The 17,849-nt window shown below is 40.3% G+C and overlaps 1 protein-coding gene across 2 annotated transcripts in view; it reads left to right on the forward strand.

The window, feature by feature from the left end:
* The window catches only part of HOOK1 (hook microtubule tethering protein 1), a 174,055-nt gene that overhangs the window by 147,851 nt on the left and 8,355 nt on the right, over positions 1 to 17,849 (forward strand). For both annotated transcript variants that reach the window (XM_053693629.1, XM_053693630.1), the window contains exon 20: positions 14,720 to 14,821. In XM_053693629.1, coding sequence (XP_053549604.1) covers positions 14,720 to 14,821 — 102 coding nt within the window. The remainder of the gene's footprint in view (positions 1 to 14,719; positions 14,822 to 17,849) is intronic.

Raw genomic sequence — 17,849 nt, forward strand, 5'->3', positions numbered from 1 at the left:
ATTATCTTTGATACTTCCATCATTGCTAGGAGCTTCTTGTCCCTCCCTGATGGTTGATGTAAGCTACAGTCGTGATGTTGTCCGACTGAAACCTGATGAACCCCCGAGTTATTAACTGGGGGCCAAGCCAGAAGGGCATTGAGAACTGCTCTCAATTCCAGAATGTTATTGGAAGGAGGAACTCTCCTCCTGATTCCATAGTCCCTGAGCCCTTCAGAGGAATTCCAGACAGCGCCCCAACCTAGTAGGCTGGCGTCTGTTGTTACAATTGTCCAGTCTGGCCTGCTGAATGGCATACCCCCTGGACAGGTGTGGCCGATGAAGCCACCATAGAAGAGAATTTCTGGTCTCTTGATTCAGATTCAGAGTAGGGGACAAATCTGAGTAATCTCCCATTCCACTGACTTAGCATGCATAATTGCAGCGGTCTGAGTGGTAGGCGTGCAAAAGGTACTATGTCCATTGGTGCCGCTACCATTAAGCCGATCACCTCCATGCATTGAGCTCTGACAGGGTGTTGAATGGAATGAAGGACGCGGCTGCATTTTGAAGTTTTGTTAACCTGTCTTCTGTCAGGTAAATCTTCATTTCTACAGAATCTATAAGAGTCCCCAAGAATGGAACTCTTGTGAGAGGAAAGAGGAGGAACTCTTCTTTTCGTTCACTTTCCATCCATGCGACCTTAGAAATGCCAGAACTAACTCAGTATGAGACTTGGCAGTTTGAAAGCTTGAAGCTTGTATTAGAATTGTCGTCTAGGTACGGAGCTACCGAAATCCCTCGCGGTCTTAGTACCGCTAGAAGGGCACCCAGAACCATTTGTGAAGATTCTTGGAGCCGTAAGCCAATCCGAAATGGAAGAGCTACAAACTGGTAGTGCCTGTTCTAAGAAGGCAAACCTAGATACCCAGGTGATGATCTTTGTGGATCGGTATGTGAAGGTAAAGCATCCTTTAAATCCACTGTGGTCATGTACTTGACCCTCTTGGATCATGGGTAAGATTGTCCGAATAGTTTCCATTTTGAACGATGGAACTCTTAGGAATTTGTTTAGAGTCTTTAAATCTAAGATTGGCCTGAAAGTTCCCTCTTTTTTGGGAACCACAAACAGGTTTGATGTAGAACCCTTGTCCTTGTTCCGACCACGGAACCGGATGGATCACTCCCATTGTTAACAGATCTTGTACGCAGCGTAGAAACGCTTCTTTCTTTATCTGGTTTGTTGACAACCTTGACAGATGAAATCTCCCTCTTGGGGGAGATAATTTGAAGTCTAGAAGGTATCCCTGAGATATGATCTCTAGTGCCCAGGGATCCTGAACATCTCTTGCCCAGGCCTGGGCGAAAAGAGAGAGTCTGGCCCCCTACTAGATCCGGTCCCCGGATCGGGGGCTCTCGGTTCATGCTGTCTTTGGGGCAGCAGCAGGTTTCCTGGCCTGCTTGCTTTTGTTCCAGGACTGGTTAGGCTTCCAGCCTTGCCTGTAACGAGCAACAGCTCCTTCCTGTTTTGGTGCAGTGGAGGTTGATGCTGCTCCTGTTTTGAAATTCCGAAAGGGACGTAAAATTAGACTGTCTAGCCTTAGCTTTGGCCTTGTCTTGAGGTAGGGCGTGGCCCTTACCTCCCGTAATGTCAGCGATAATTTCTTTCAAACCGGGCCCGAATAAGGACTGCCCCTTGAAAGGTATATTAAGTAATTTGGACTTAGAAGTAACATCAGCTGACCAGGATTTTAGCCACAGTGCTCTGCGTGCCTGTATGGCGAATCCTGAGTTCTTAGCCGTAAGTTTGGTTAAATGTACTACGGCCTCCGAAATGAAAGAATTAGCTAGTTTAAGGGACTCTAAGCCTGTCCGTAATGTCGTCTAGCGTAGAGGAACTAAGGTTCTCTTCAAGCGACTCAATCCAAAATGCTGCCGCAGCCGTAATCGGCGCGATACATGCAAGGGGTTGTAATATAAAACCTTGTTGAACAAACATTTTCTTAAGGTAACCCTCTAATTTTTTTATCCATTGGATCTGAGAAAGCACAGCTATCCTCCACCGGGATAGTGGTACGCTTAGCTAAAGTAGAACTGCTCCCTCCACCTTGGGGACCGTTTGCCATAAGTCCCGAGTGGTGGCGTCTATTGGAAACATCTTTCTAAATATTGGAGGGGGTGAGAACGGCACACCGGGTCTATCCCACTCCTTAGTAACAATTTCAGTTAGTCTCTTAGGTATAGGAAAAACGTCAGTACTCGCCGGGGTCACCAGCAAAGTATTTATCCAACCTACACAGTTTCTCTGGTATTGCAACGGTGTTACAATCGTTGAGAGCTGCTAAGACCTCCCCTAGTAATACGCGGAGGTTCTCCAATTTAAATTTAAAATTTGAAATATCTGAGTCCAATCTGTTTGGATCAGAACCGTCACCCACAGAATGAAGCTCATCCGTCCTCATGCTCTGCGAGCTGTGACGCAGTATCAGACATGGCCCTAGCATTGTCAGCGCACTCTGTTCTCACCCCAGAGTGATCACGCTTGCCTCTTAGTTCAGGTAATTTAGACAAAACTTCAGTCATAACAGTAGCCATATCTTGTAATGTTATCTGTAATGGCCGCCCAGATGTACTAGGCGCCAAAATATCACGCCTCCTCCCGGGCGGGAGATGCAGGTACTGTCGCGTGAGGCGAGTTAGTCGGCATAACTCTCCCTCGCTGTTTGGTGAAATTTGTTCACATTGTACAGATTGACTTTTATTTAAAGTAGCATCAATACAGTTAGTACATAAATTTCTATGGGCTCCACCTTGGCATTGGAACAAATGACACAGATATCTTCCTCTGAGTCAGACATGTTTAACACACTAGCAAAAAAACTTACAACTTGGTTATAATCTTTTTTAGCAAAAAAACGCACTGTGCCTCAAAGAGGTACTAACGATTAAATGACAGTTGAAATAATGAACTGAAAAACAGTTATTGCATCAAACTTTAAAACAACACAACTTTTCCCATTAGTAAAAAACAACACTAATTAAATTTGTACATAAGAAAACAAAACAACGTTTTTTATACACAGTCACTATAAGAATTCTCACAGCTCTGCTGAGAGAATTACCTCCCTTCAAAGAAGTTTGAAGACCCCTGAGATCTGTCAGAGATGAACCGGATCATGCAGGAAATATAAAAGTAGCTGACTGGAATTTTTTGATGCGTAGCAAAGAGCGCCAAAAACGGCCCCTCCCTCTCCCACCACAGCAGTGAAGAGAAACGAAAACTGTCACAATTAAAGCAAAAAAACTGCCAAGTGGAAAATAATGCCCAAATATTTAGTCACACAGTACCTCAGCAATGTAAACGATTCTACATTCCAGCAAAAACGTATTAACATGAGAATAGTTATTAAAAGGATTAGTGACCTTTAACACAGTAGTTCCGGTGAAATACCATCCCCAGAATACTGAAGTGTATACATACATGTCATTTTAACGGTATGGCAGGCTTTTCCTCATCAATTCCATTCAGAAATAAAAACTGCCACATACCTCAATGCAGATTCATCTGCCCGCTGTCCCCTGATCTGAAGCCTTTACCTCCCTCAGATGGTCGAGAACAGCAATATGATCTTAACGACTCCGGTTAAAATCATAGTAAAAAATCTCTGTCAGATTCTTCCTCAAACTCTGCCAGAGAAGTAATAACACGCTCCGGTGCTATTTTAAAATAACAAACTTTTGATTGAAGTCATAAAAACTAAGTATAATCACCATAGTCCTCTCACACATCCTATCTAGTCGTTGGGTGCAAGAGAATGACTGGGACTGACGTAGAGGGGAGGAGCTATATGCAGCTCTGCTGGGTGAATCCTCTTGCTTTCCTGTTGGGGAGGAGTTATATCCCAGAAGTAATGATGACCCGTGGACTGATCACACAACAGAAGAAGGAATTTATCAGGTAAGCATAAATTATGTTTATTCTTCTTTATAGTAGTGTCTATTACATGCAGTCATATGAAAATTTGTGTACACTGTTCTACAGCAACAAAGTTTCAAAAAGACCAGGCGAAACCTCTAGGCAATATGATAAAACATCTGTTAGCTTTATTGGAATCCATGGTGAACAAATTTAAAACAAAAATGCAATCATAAGATCAATAGCTGAATTGTCTTACGCGTTTCGGCTGCTTGTGAGCCTTACTCATAGACATACTATGTGGGTATAGACACAGTGCTTAAATAGCCTAGCGTCCATAGCAATCACAGAGCTCCAGCTGTACATTGTTAAAGTGAAAGACATGTAACGATGCCTCAAATAATGTAATTACACAGACAGACATATGATACAGTAATGGCATTTCCTGGTTACCGATCAGAATACTCAATTTAACTAGCATATTGGGGAGGCTGCAAGGGAACAAATTTATAAATAATTCTGTCATACCAAAACACAGGAACTTGGGCTAAATGAATGTAACATAATATGTGCATCTATTACTCAAAGTAAAACTGAATAATCCTATCAAGGGGTAATACAATCTGTACTATTTGGTCAACTGTCTTTCTTTTAGACAGAAAAAAACAAATTAAATAAGGTATAATATGAAATGTGCCAAAAAAGGCATGCATAGTTAAAAGTTAAGTACATAGTTAAAGCTGTTGGACCAATAATGTCAAAAATAGAAATATTTGAATGAATATTTATTTATATATAAATAGTAGGATTTAATAAGTGTATTACTCTGAGTAAGCATATTTCAATTCTGTCTGGAAATGCCATTACTGTATCATATGTCTGTCTGTGTAATTACATTATTTGAGGCATCGTTACATGTCTTTCACTTTAACAATGTACAGCTGGAGCTCTGTGATTGCTATGGACGCTAGGCTATTTAAGCACTGTGTCTATACCCACATAGTATGTCTATGAGTAAGGCTCACAAGCAGCCGAAACGCGTAAGACAATTCAGCTATTGATCTTATGATTGCATTTTTTGTTTTAAATTTGTTCACCATGGATTCCAATAAAGCTAACAGATGTTTTATCATATTGCCTAGAGGTTTCGCCTGGTCTTTTTGAAACTTTGTTGCTGTAGAACAGTGTACACAAATTTTCATATGACTGCATGTAATAGACACTACTATAAAGAAGAATAAAAGGGTTTATATTGGATTTTTAAATCAGTATCTGTGCATAAACATTTACTCAGAAGCTCCAAGTGTAGCAGTGTTGATAAGGGTTAGGCTGGGACACCCAGTGAAAGGGGCTGAGAAAACATTAAGAGCAGACACTCCCCCCTTCCATGCATATGGAAAGACAGATTAGGCAAACAGGAGCCGCAGGAATCTGTAGACATCAGTATACATCTAAAACTTTAGGGCTTGGTTAGGAGTCTGAAAATCATCACAATGTTTTTAAAAAATTAAGCAAAACTATACATTTTTAAAAAAACGAGACAAAATCATCATCTTTAAAATATGGAGACTTGACCGCAAGATGACATACTTCACAAGAGCAATACCGTCTTTATGAATGCCACATGACTGAACAAGAGGACCCATAGGCACGTCTCTACTACACCCCCTCCCCCCCGATACACCCACAGCTAGCCATTCTTTTGCCTCTTGTATCTATCGAGGCTACTTTACTGTAATAAAACAGACATTAATATTTACATAACCCATTTAACAATAATCTCTCCAAAGTGTTGCTGCTGTAATTGTTATTCTTCCATGTTTCTAGCAGTTTGTGTTTGATGTGTTGAAATTGTGTATTGGGGCCCGGGGCCCTTACTGCAACTGTATATATTAACAAAAGGAATGTTAGGTGAAGAGAAACTCAATAAATTCTGAACATTATCTCACCTTAACAAGAAGCCCCGCAGCAGAACCTGAGACATTGTGTATTGGGGCACTTAGTACAGATACAAATCCCAAACCCAGAATTCCAAAATCCAAACTTATTCTGAAATCCAAACCTTTTTTACTAGTAATTTCTAATAAATTTTATTAAAAAAAAATATTATTTTTCTTCACCTTTAAATCTCAAATTTCTTCATGTATGGTTTGTTTTTTGTGTTTTAGGATGCAAATGACGGTCTATATTTATTTAAAACAACAAGTATTACCTTTCTGATTTCAGTACTGTACGATCTGTCTGATAGTGCTATGTAAACAAACGTATTACAAATATATAAAACTAGCTTTAGTTACATGTATAAGATGTATCATGACATGTAAGTATTGCCTAAATTACATAAGATATTGCTGTTACACTTGGTTCCATCCCTTCTCCAAACTATAGTTATATGGGGCAGTGACTTCTCGATATACTCTAGGGGCCCCATTTATTAAATTATGGGCAGACAAGGCTCAGAACTAGGGGATCTGTGTGCCTGTGATTGTGGAGAGCAGATGTTGTACGTCCACTGCCTGCATTTAACATTAAAGAAGGATATCCTAGTGCAACCAGTTGCGCGAGAGCAGGGCCTGTCAATCGCCCGAAATGAACAAGGTGAAGGAGAGGTTAAGAAGCAGTGGTTCCAGTGACAGTTTTTTTCAACCATGAAAATGTGATCAGAGAACTTTTTTAAACATGGGTTTAGCTATAGGCAAGTTAAATCATTACAACATGTTGATCTAGATTACAAGTGGAGTGTAAAAATGGTAGCAATATGGTGCGCTAACATTGCTAGAGCGCAGTCAATATATTTTTACTTCCATATTACAAGTTCAGAGTAAAATATAAGCTTGCAAACAAAAGCCTAGGGTGCGCTAACATCTGGAAGTCAGATAGTGTGATCGTAAACTACCATCACATAAACTTCTATAGGGCAAGCTGAAAACCTCAGGTCCTGGCTATCATTCGTACGCTAAGACAAAGGTGCGCTAAAAGAGAGGAAAAATAGTGGTTTTAATTTATGCTTTTAAATACATATACACATTTGAGCCCTTCCCAGTTTATTACCTACCTTGTCATATACCATACCCCTTTAACTCAATCTTTAAACATTTCCAGCTAGATTACAAGTTTTGCGTTAAGCTGAAAAAGCAGCGTTAACAGGTCCTAACACTGCTTTCTCCCTACCGCTGGTATTACGAGTCTTGCAGGTTTAGGGGCACTGCACGCTTCTTTGGCCTTACCGCAAACCGACTTACGTAAAGTTCGTATAGTCTTTTTTCTATGGGACTTCCATAACGCTTATATTACGAGTTTGTCCTGGGAGGCCAAAATGTGAGCGGAACACCCTCTACCTCCAAGATTCCTAACTCTTTCTAAAGTCAGTAGTTATGAGTTTTACACTACAACGCTGTAGCATAAAACTCATAACTAAAGTGCTAAAAAGTACACTAACACCCATAAACTACATATTAACCCCTAAACCGAGGTCCACCCCCATCGCAAACACTATAATACAATTTTTAACCCCTAATCTGCCGCTCCGGACATCGCCGCCACCTACATTATACTTATTAACCCCTAATCTGCCGCTCCGGACATCGCTACCACCTACATTATATTTATTAACCCCTAATCTGCTGCCCCCATCGCCGCCACCTACGTTATATTTATTAACCCCTAATCTGCCGCCCCCAATGTTGCCGCAACCTACCTACACTTATTAACCCCTAATCTGCCGCCCCCAACATCGCAGCCATTATTCTAAATATATTAACCTCTAAACCTAAGTCTAACTCTAACACCAACCAACTTAAATATAATTTAAATAAATCTAAATAAAACCTACAATTATTATCTAACTTATTCCTATTTAAAACTAAATACCTATAAAATAAACCCTAAGCTAGCTACACTATAACTAATAGTTACGTTGTATCTAGCTTAGGGTTTATATTTATTTTACAGGCAAGTTTGTATTTATTTTAACTAGGTAGAATAGTTATTACATAGTTATTAACTATTTAATAACTACCTAGCTAAAATAAAGACAAATTTACCTGTAAAATAAAACCTATCCTAAGTTACACTAACACCTAACACTACACTACAATTAAATCAATTACCTACATTAAATACAATTAAATAAATTATATTAAATTAGCTAAATCACAAAAAAACCAACTAAATTACAGAAAATAAAAAACAAATTACAAGATATTTAAACTAATTACACCTAATCTAATAGCCCTATCAAAATAAAAAAAAAGCCAGCCAAAATAAAAAAAAACCCTAGCCTAAACTAAACTATCAATAGCCCTTAAAAGGGCCTTTTGCAGGGCATTGCCCCAAGGAAATCAGCTCTTTTACCTGTAAAAAAAATACAAACAACCTCCCCAACAGTAAAACCCACCACCCACACAACCAACCCCCCAAATAAAAGCCTAACTAAAAAAACCTAAGCTCCCCGTTGCCCCAATCGGTATTAAGGTAGAAAAAAATCATATTGGCTGATTGGATCAGCCAATAGGATTGAGCTTGCATTCCATTGGCTGATTGGAACAGCCAATAGAATGCGAGCTCAATCCTATTAGCTGATCCAATCAGCCAATAGGATTGAAGTTCAATCCTATTGGCTGATTGCATCAGCCAATAGGATTTTTTCTACCTTAATTCCGATTGGCTGATAGAATTCTATCAGGATGTCTTGAAGATGGACCCGCTCCGGAAGGATGAAGATAGAAGATGCCGTCTGGATGAAGACGTCTGCCCGTCTGGAGGACCACTTCTGCCGGCTTCGTTGAGGACATCTTGCCGCTTGGATGAAGACTTCTCCCGGTAAGTGAATCTTCGGGGGTTAGTGTTAGGATTGTTTTAAGGGTGTATTGGGTGCTTTGGGCCTGCAATAGAGCTAAATGCCCTTTTCAGGGCAATGGGGAGCTTAGGCTTTTTTAGTTAGGCATTTATTTGAGGGGTTGTTGTGTGGGTGGGGGGTTGTCTGTATTTTTTTTTACAGGGGCTAGGGTTTTTTTTATTTTGGGGGGGGGGGCTTTTTTTTATTTTGATAGGGCTATTTGATTAGGTGTAATTAGTTTAAATATCTTATAATTTGTTTTTTATTTTCTGTAATTTAGTGGGGGGTTTTGTAATTTAATTTATTTAATTGTATTTAATTTAGGTAATTTATTTAATTGTAGTGTAGTGTTAGGTGTTAGTGTAACTTAGGTTAAGTTTTATTTTACCGGTAAATTTGTATTTATTTTAGCTATGTAGTTATTCAATAGTTAATAACTATTTAGTAACTATTCTACCTAGTTAAAATAAATACAAACTTGCCTGTAAAATAAAAATAAACCCTAAGCTAGCTACAATGTAACTATTAGTTATATTGTAGCTAGCTTAGGGTTTATTTTATAGGTAAGTATTTAGTTTTAAATAGGAATTATTTAGGTAATAATAGTAATTTGTATTTAGATTTATTTAAATGATATTTAAGTTAGGGTGTGTTAGGGTTAGGGTTAGACTTAGGTTTAGGGGTTAATAAATTTCGAATAGTAGCTGCGATGTTGGGGGCGGCAGATTAGGGGTTAATAAGTGTAGGTAGGTTGCAGCGACATTAGGGGCAGCAGATTAGGGGTTAATAAATATAATGTAGGTGTCGGCGATGTTGGGGGCAGCAGATTAGGGGTTAATAAATATAATGTAGGTGGCGGCGATGTCCGGAGCGGCAGATTAGGGGTTAATTATTATTATTATTCTTTATTTATAAAGCGCCGACAGATTCCGCAGCGCTACCCATGGGTACAAGGATAACAGTACAATGGAGAAACAATACGATAAAAGACAACATTTTTACAGACAAATACAGGGGGAATTGAGGGCCCTATTCCCGTGGGAACTTACAATCTAGATGGGTAGGAGGAAGGAAAACAGGAGGTGGGGACTGCAAAGGTGAGAATGATATTAGTGAGGAGATAGAGGGCAACTGTTAGTTAAGCGAAATTAGTTTGTTAATGAGTCGGGTTATAAGTTTCCCTGAACAGAAAGTTCTTTAGGGAATGTTTAAAGGAGGAAAGGTTAGGGGCAAGTCTGACAGCTCGAGGAAGTGCGTTCCAGAGGGTTGGTGCCGCACGAGAGAAGTCCTGTAGTCTAGCATGAGAGGAGGTGATGGTAGAGGACGCAAGAAGCAGGTCATTGTTGGATCTTAAGGGACGGGCAGGAGTATATTTGTTGATTAGTGAGGACAGGTACGGTGGGGCAGCATTGGTGAGGGCTTTGTAGGTCAGGGTGAGAATTTTGAATTTAACTCTGTTGTGAATGGGGAGCCAGTGAAGGGACTCACAGAGAGGTGCAGCAGAAACAGAGTGTCGAGAGAGGTGGATTAGCCTGGCAGATGCCTTTAGGATGGGTTGGAGGGGAGAGAGGGAGGCCAGTTAGTAAGTTGTTACAGTAGTCAAGTCGGGAAATTACCAGGGAGTGGATTAGCTGTTTAGTATTTTCAGCACTGAGAAATGGACGAATTTTGGAGATATTGCATAGGTGGTTGCGGCAGGATGAAGAGAGCAGTTGGATGTGGGGAATGAAGGACAGATTTGAGTCAAGCGTGACTCCGGGGCAGCGGACTTGGGGTGATGGGGAGATATTGGTGCCACCAACAGTGATATAAAAATTGGAAACTGGAGTGGAGTTAGAGGGGGGAATTAGAAGTAGTTCGGTCTTGGAAATATTTATTTTTAGGTGGTGAGAGGCCATCCAGGAGGAAATGCCAGATAAGCATTCGCTAATGTGATAATTGACAGAAGGAGAGAGTGCAGGGGTGGAAAGGTAGATCTGGGTGTCATTAGCATAGAGGTGATAGCTGTAGCCATAGCTGTTGATAAGTTTACCCAGTGAAGAAGTGTAAATAGAGAAGAGTAGAAGACCCAGGACAGAGCCTTGGGGTACTCCAACAGACAGAGGCAATGGAGAGGAGGAGTCACCAGCAAAAGAGACGGAGAAGGATCTGTTAGAGAGGGTTAAGAGTAGATCCAGGAGAGGGCAGTATCGCAGAGACAGAGAAAGCTGAGAGACTGTAGGTGAAGGGGATGGTCAACAGTGTCAAAGGCAGCAGAAAGGTCAAGTAAGATGAGTACAGAGTAGTAGCCTTTGTTTTTAGCAGAAAGGAGATCATTCTTAACCTTGGTGAGGGAAGTCTCGGTTGAGTGTTGGGGACGGAAGCCAGATTGCAGGGGGTCGAGCAATGAGTTGGATGACAGGAAGTGGGTTAGGCGATTGAAAACTAGTTTTTCCAGGAATTTTGAAGCTAGCGGGAGCAGTGATATGGGGCAGTAGTTTGCAGGGGAGTTAGGGTCAAGAGAGGTTTTTTTGAGGATGGGGGTGACCTTTGCATGTTTGAAGGAGGCAGGGAATAAGCCGGTAGAAAGGGATAGGTTGAATATGTGAGTAAGAGCCAGGGTGAGGATGGGAGACAGAGGAGGAATTAGATGTGAAGGAATAGGGTCAAGGTAGTGAGGTGTGAGGAAGACAAAAGGGAAGCCACTTCACTCTCAGTGGTTGGGAGGAGGGTGCAGAGAGTGGCAGAGGGGGTGACTGGGAGCGGAGTTGGGAGATTGCAGGTTTGTGTTGGGATGTTTCCTCGGATTGCAAGTGTTTTATTGAAAAAATAATCAGCAAGGTCTTGAGCACTGAATGCAGATGAGGGGGGTGGTGCAGGTGGGTGGAGGAGAGAGTTGAAAATGGAGAAGAGTCTTTTAGGGTTTGAGGAGTGAGTGGATATAAGAAAAAAGAAGTAGGTTTGCTTTGCTAAGCGAGGGGCAGAGGTGTAAGAGTAAAGAATAAACTTATAGTGCATGAAATCAGGTTCAGAGCGGGATTTCCTCCAGACACGTTCAGCAGTGCGGGAGCATTTTTGTAGGTGACGTGTTTGTTGGGAGTGCCAGGGTTGGAGCTGACGACGTGGGGCTTTGCCAGGTTGGGGCGAAGCAAGAGTGTCAAGTGCAACGGAGAGAGTATTGTTATAGTGGGTTATAGCAAGGTCAGGGCAGGATATCGTGGAAGTGTGGGGGAGGCGTATTTGAATAAGATTGGAGAGTTGGGGAGGGTCCACAGTGTGCAGATTTCTACTGGTGCGGGGGCGAGAGGGGGAAGTAGGTTTAGTATCTATATTAGGATTAAAAGTGAGCAGATGGTGGTCTGAGATGGGAAATGGGCGACAGGCAACATCAGAGAGAGAGCAGAGATAGGAGAATACCAGATCAATAGAGTGTCCATCGCGGTGGGTAGGGAATAGGGTGGATTGTGAGAGGCCGAAGGAGTTAGTGAGAGAAGTTTAGAGGCAGCAGGGGCAGATGGGTTGTCAATGGAGATGTTGAAGTCCCCTAGGATTAGAGCAGGTGTATTTGTAGAGAGAATGTAAGGAAGCCAGGCAGTGAAGTTGTCAAGGAATTGGGAGGTTGGTCCAGGGTGGCGATAGATAACTGCCACTCTGAGAGAGAGGGGGGAGAACAGGCGAATGCAGTGGACTTCAAAGGAAGAAAAGGAGAGAGATGGAAATGGAGATAGGTACTGATAGGAGCAGGAGGGGGAGAGTAAGATGCCAACACCGCCACCGTGTCTCTCACCTGGCCTCGGTGTGTGGCTAAAGTGGAGACCGCCGTGTGTGAGAGTAGCAATGGAAGCAGTGTCAGAGGAAGATAGCCAGGTTTCAGTAATTGCTAAAAAGGTTGAAAGTGTTGGAAACAAACAGGTCGTGAACGTTGATAAGTTTGTACAGACGGAGCGAGCGTTCCAGAGGGCACCAAGAAAGAGAGGGGTTAGGCGCTGTGTGTTAATTGAGATGAGATTGTTGGTATTGCGTGACCTAGGATTTTTGCAGTGGGAGATGGAGCGAGAATGTAAAAGTGTGGCGATTGTTGCAGGGCCAGGGTTAGGAGAGACCGTTACCAGCAGCACCGCAGTAGTTAGCAGTGAGAGTGACAAGAAGGTGAGAGTGAGATTTGAGGAGCGGGAATGGTTAGACACAGGAGAGTTAGAGGGGGAAGTGTTTCTAAGGAAACAAAGTAGTTCATGAGAGGACAGCATAGGGGATGAGAGAAAGGGAGGGGGAGATATGGATAGTGTGGGGATTGTTGTTTGTAGGGGACAATGCAGTGATTTTTAGGAGAAGGGCAGTCAGAGAGAGCAGAAAAGTCATAGCGAGGATTTTGTAGAAGTATAGATATTAAGTTTACCTGTTAGTCGGTCTGCAGTTTCCACCTCCAGTGAGTAACTCCGCTACTTAGTAACATGGAGCTACTTTGTAACATGGAGCCACGGCCCAAAAATGAACCTTAGGACTACTCTATATGTAGCAATGAAAAGTAATGAAATGATTTTAAGCAGCTGTTACAGGCAGTCTTAGCTAGCCATGAGTTACACACTTGCAAATTAGAGGGGGGGGGGGGGGTGGCAGGATGAATGAATTTTAGACAGTATCTAATAAAACAAATACAGGTAGATAAAATGGAGACAGAGAAAATGGTTACCAGGGGGGGAAACTTGTACAAATTAAAGGGGCGTTTAAAAGCAGTCAGTTAGGCAGAATCAGGGAGACATATTAACTTGGCCGGGTTAATAAGTATGGTGTCGGCGAAGTCGGGGGCGGCAGATTAGGGGTTAATAAGTATAATGTAGGTGTCGGCGAAGTCGGGGGCGGCAGATTAGGGGTTAATAAGTGTAGATTAGGGTGTTTAGACTCGGGGTTCATGTGTTAGGTGTAAACAAAAAATGTGTTTCTCCATAGGAATCAATGGGGCTGTGTTACTGAGCTTTATTTACGCTGCTTTTTTGCAGGTGTTAGACTTTTTCTCAGCCGGCTCTCCCCATTGATGTCTATGGGGAAATCGTGCATGAGCACGTACAACCAGCTCACCGCTGACTTAAGCATCGCTGGTATTGGAGTGCGGTATGGAGCACAAGTTTGCTCTACGCTCACTTCTTGCCTTTTAACGCCGGGTTTGTAAAAACCTGTAATACCAGCGCTGTATGTAAGTGAGCGGTGAGAAAAAACTGCACGTTAGTACCGCACAGCTCATAATGCAAAACTCGTAATCTGGCTGTTCATCTTTATTAGTAATAAACCCCTATTTTACATTTAATATATGTAGATGTGTTTGTATATAAATAAATGTGTATGTGAATTAGTTTACGTGTATTGTTATGCTTTTATTCTATCCCTAACACTTTACTACTGGTCTCAAGCGCAACGCACTGCTCACCACTTGTAATATGAGCAGTGATAACAAACCATATGCTAACCAATGAAAGTATAGCGTGTGCAAACAATTGTCATTCGCTCTAATATTCTCTGGTAAATATATTTTACCATTTACTTCTAATTCCAGATTCTGTGCCATTCTTAAAGGGACATGAAACTCAAGGGTTTTTTTTCATGATTCAGAAAGAGCTTGTGGTTTTAAACAACTTTCCAATTCACTGCTATTATCTCATTTATTTTGTTGTCTTGATGTCTTTGTTGAAAATCATACCTAGGTAGGCTCAGGAGCTGCTGATTGGTGGCTGCACATATATGCTTCATGTTATTGGTTCACCCAGTATGTTAAATAGCTCCCAGTAGTGCATTGCTGCATCTTCAACAAAGGATACCAAGAGAATGAAGCAACTTAGCTAATAGAAGTAAATTGGAAAGTTGTTTTAAGTAGTATTCTCTATATGAATCATGGGGCTTTATGTCGCTATATCTGCAATATGGTTAGCGCACCCTGCGGTATCAATAGCGCTGCACTTGTAAGCTCGGCCTTTGTGAGTGCAGATAAACTGACACCTTCAGCTTTCTGTTCCCAGGTGATAAAGACTTTGGATCCAAAGCTAAATCCGGCATCTGCTGAAATTATGTCATTAAGGAAGATGCTGACAGAAAAAGACAAGAAAATTGAACTTTTGGAGGTAAATGAGCTGTTTTTGTCTCTTTCATTTTAAGCTGTTTTAATGATATCCGGCAATAGCCAAGGTCACACATTTTTGAATAATTCAGTTCAGTTTGTTTTAAACCTAGGATTTCTATGTTAAATTAGTGATCCTTTTTGTGCACAAAACTCCACACCATTTCTAATGTTTCAGCTCACAAAGGATAGTAATTAAAAGGGCACAGTAATATTATTTTTTTTTGAAAGAGCAGAACTTAAAACAGATTTGATTATTTATTTTTTGCTTGACGACAATTTAAAGTGATATTAAACACTAAATACATTTTATAAACATCATTTGAGGTCATTTCCCACGTCCCTCTAGTCATTAGTGCCGCCATGTTGAAACCTAGTTGTCACTGCATTCCAGTGCTGACCTGTTTGCACGTGTGCAGTAACTCTCCTTCAGATGTCTGCAGTGTATATATCATTTATATGGAAGAGCAGCCTTTAAACATGGTTTTGCCTTAAAAAATCTATTACATTTAATCTTGAAATGAATACGGCTGTATCAGCTCACCTGATAAGGCTCATTAGATGTCAGGTACAAATGTCCATAGTCAGCTATATGAGCCTTAAAGGGATAGGAAAGACAAAAGTAACCTAACATGATTCAGATAGAGCCGGTCATTTTAAGACACTTTTAAATTCACTTCTATTTTCAAATGTGCTTTGTTCTCTTGGTATCCCTTGTTGAAAATGAATACGCACATATCCTACACTAATGGGAGCTAGCAGCTGATTAGTGCCTGCACACATTTGTCTTTTGTGATTGGCTAACTAAATGTGTTCAGCTAGCTGCCAGTAGTGCAATGCTGTTCCTTTAGCAAGGGATAACAAGAGAGCAAAGCAAATTGTATAATGGAAGTAAATTGGAAAGTTGTTTAAAATAGTATGTTCTATCCAAATCATGAAATAAATTTTTGGGGGTTCCTGTCCCTTTAAAGGGACTTGAAACCCAATTTTTTTATTTCTTGATTCAGCTAGAGAATACAATTTTAAACATCTTTCCAATTTACTTCTATTATCTAATTTGCTTCATTCTTTTTGGTATCCTTTGTTGAAGAAACAGCAATGCACATGGGTGAGCCAATAAAATGAGGCACATATGCAGCCACCAATCAGCAGTCCCTGAGCCTACCTAGGTATTCTTTTCAACAAAGCACACCAAGAGGAAAAACCCCCATTAGATAATAGAAGTAAATTGCAGAGTGATTTAAAGGACCACTCAATGCACTAGAATTACATAATTAACACATGCATAATAAAAAGACAATGCAATAGCACTTAGTCTGAATTTCAAATAAGCAGTAGATATTTTTTTCTGGCAAATGTATTTTTTCTCCCATTTTCCAGCCCCCCTGTCATCAGCCAATCACAGACTAGTATAGGTATACCCTGTGAGCTTGTGCACATCCGCTCAGTAGGATCTTGTTCCCAAGAAAGTGTGCAAAATTTAATAAAGCCTTCAGGCTCGCCGGAAACATAAGTTAAGAAGCAGTGGTCATAAGACTACTGTTCCTTAACTCGTCCGCCACCTCTGAGGCGGCGGACAGAAATCAGCCCAATCAGATACGATCGGGTTGATTGACACCCCCTGCGAAATCATGTCTGTCCGACAAATGATAAATCGGCCCCTATATCTGAATAACAAAAGTTTATTTTAACTTGAGTGTCCCTTTAAAATCGCATGCTCTCTCTAAGTTATGTAAGAACAAAATCGGGTTTCATGTCCCTTTATCAGGAAGTCAATAAACATTAAAAGGAATTATCATTCTGATACAACTGTATTATTATTATAATAATAATAACTAGTATTTATATAGCGCCTTTCTCCCAGTGGGACTCAAAGCGCTTTTTCAGCGCTCGCTCTCGGAATTAACCAAATCGGCAGCTGAATAGTAATAGTTGTTATTATTACCCAATTTAATGGTAGTTAAAATCAAACAGCTTTTATCTCACATTTTCTTCAGTGTTTAAATGATGTTCTTTCATATGAAGTACATACCCCTTTAATACATCACTGCCATCAATAAACCTCTGTTGGGGTGGAACTAAACGATTAACTTGCAGTCTGTGTAGATTAAAGTTTTCTAAACTTCTGGCCATAAACTTTATTAAAAGTACTTGTTGTGTAAAGTTTTAACTACGTCGGATTAGATTACGAGTGGCGCAATATAGTTTGCCCGTGCGAGAGATATTAGGTTTTCGCACCCGTTCGTGTGCAAGTTAAATTCCACTCATATTACAAGTTAAAAGTAAATACGACCGCGTGAGCTCTGGTTAACTGTTATACTCAACTAGAATACACTCATAACAACACCATCTAATACAAATTATTTAAACAACAATATTGCATGAAATAGTTCTAAGGGCTCAAAAAAAGCACTGCTAAGGGCTTTAACATATTGATACATAGATATACATGTCTAAATGTGTGTGTGTGTATATATATATATATATATATATATATATATGTGTGTGTGTGTGTGTGTGTATATATATAAAATGTGTTTTTGTATTTACTGTACATATTTCACATTCCAGTGTACTTCATGTCGGTGAATATATTCTAAGTATGTATAAATAGATATTCCTATATATATCTACACCTATATTTAATCACGTGTGTGTGCGTATATATATATATATATATATATATATATATACAGGGAGTGCAGAATTATTAGGCAAGTTGTATTTTTGAGGATTAATTTTATTATTGAACAACAACCATGTTCTCAATGAACCCAAAAAACTCATTAATATCAAAGCTGAATAGTTTTGGAAGTAGTTTTTAGTTTGTTTTTAGTTATAGCTATTTTAGGGGGATATCTGTGTGTGCAGGTGACTATTACTGTGCATAATTATTAGGCAACTTAACAAAAAACAAATATATACCCATTTCAATTATTTATTTTTACCAGTGAAACCAATATAACATCTCAACATTCACAAATATACATTTCTGACATTCAAAAACAAAACAAAAACAAATCAGTGACCAA

The sequence above is a fragment of the Bombina bombina genome, chromosome 10 (assembly GCF_027579735.1).
Source record: "Bombina bombina isolate aBomBom1 chromosome 10, aBomBom1.pri, whole genome shotgun sequence".
Taxonomy (NCBI): Eukaryota; Metazoa; Chordata; class Amphibia; order Anura; family Bombinatoridae; genus Bombina; species Bombina bombina.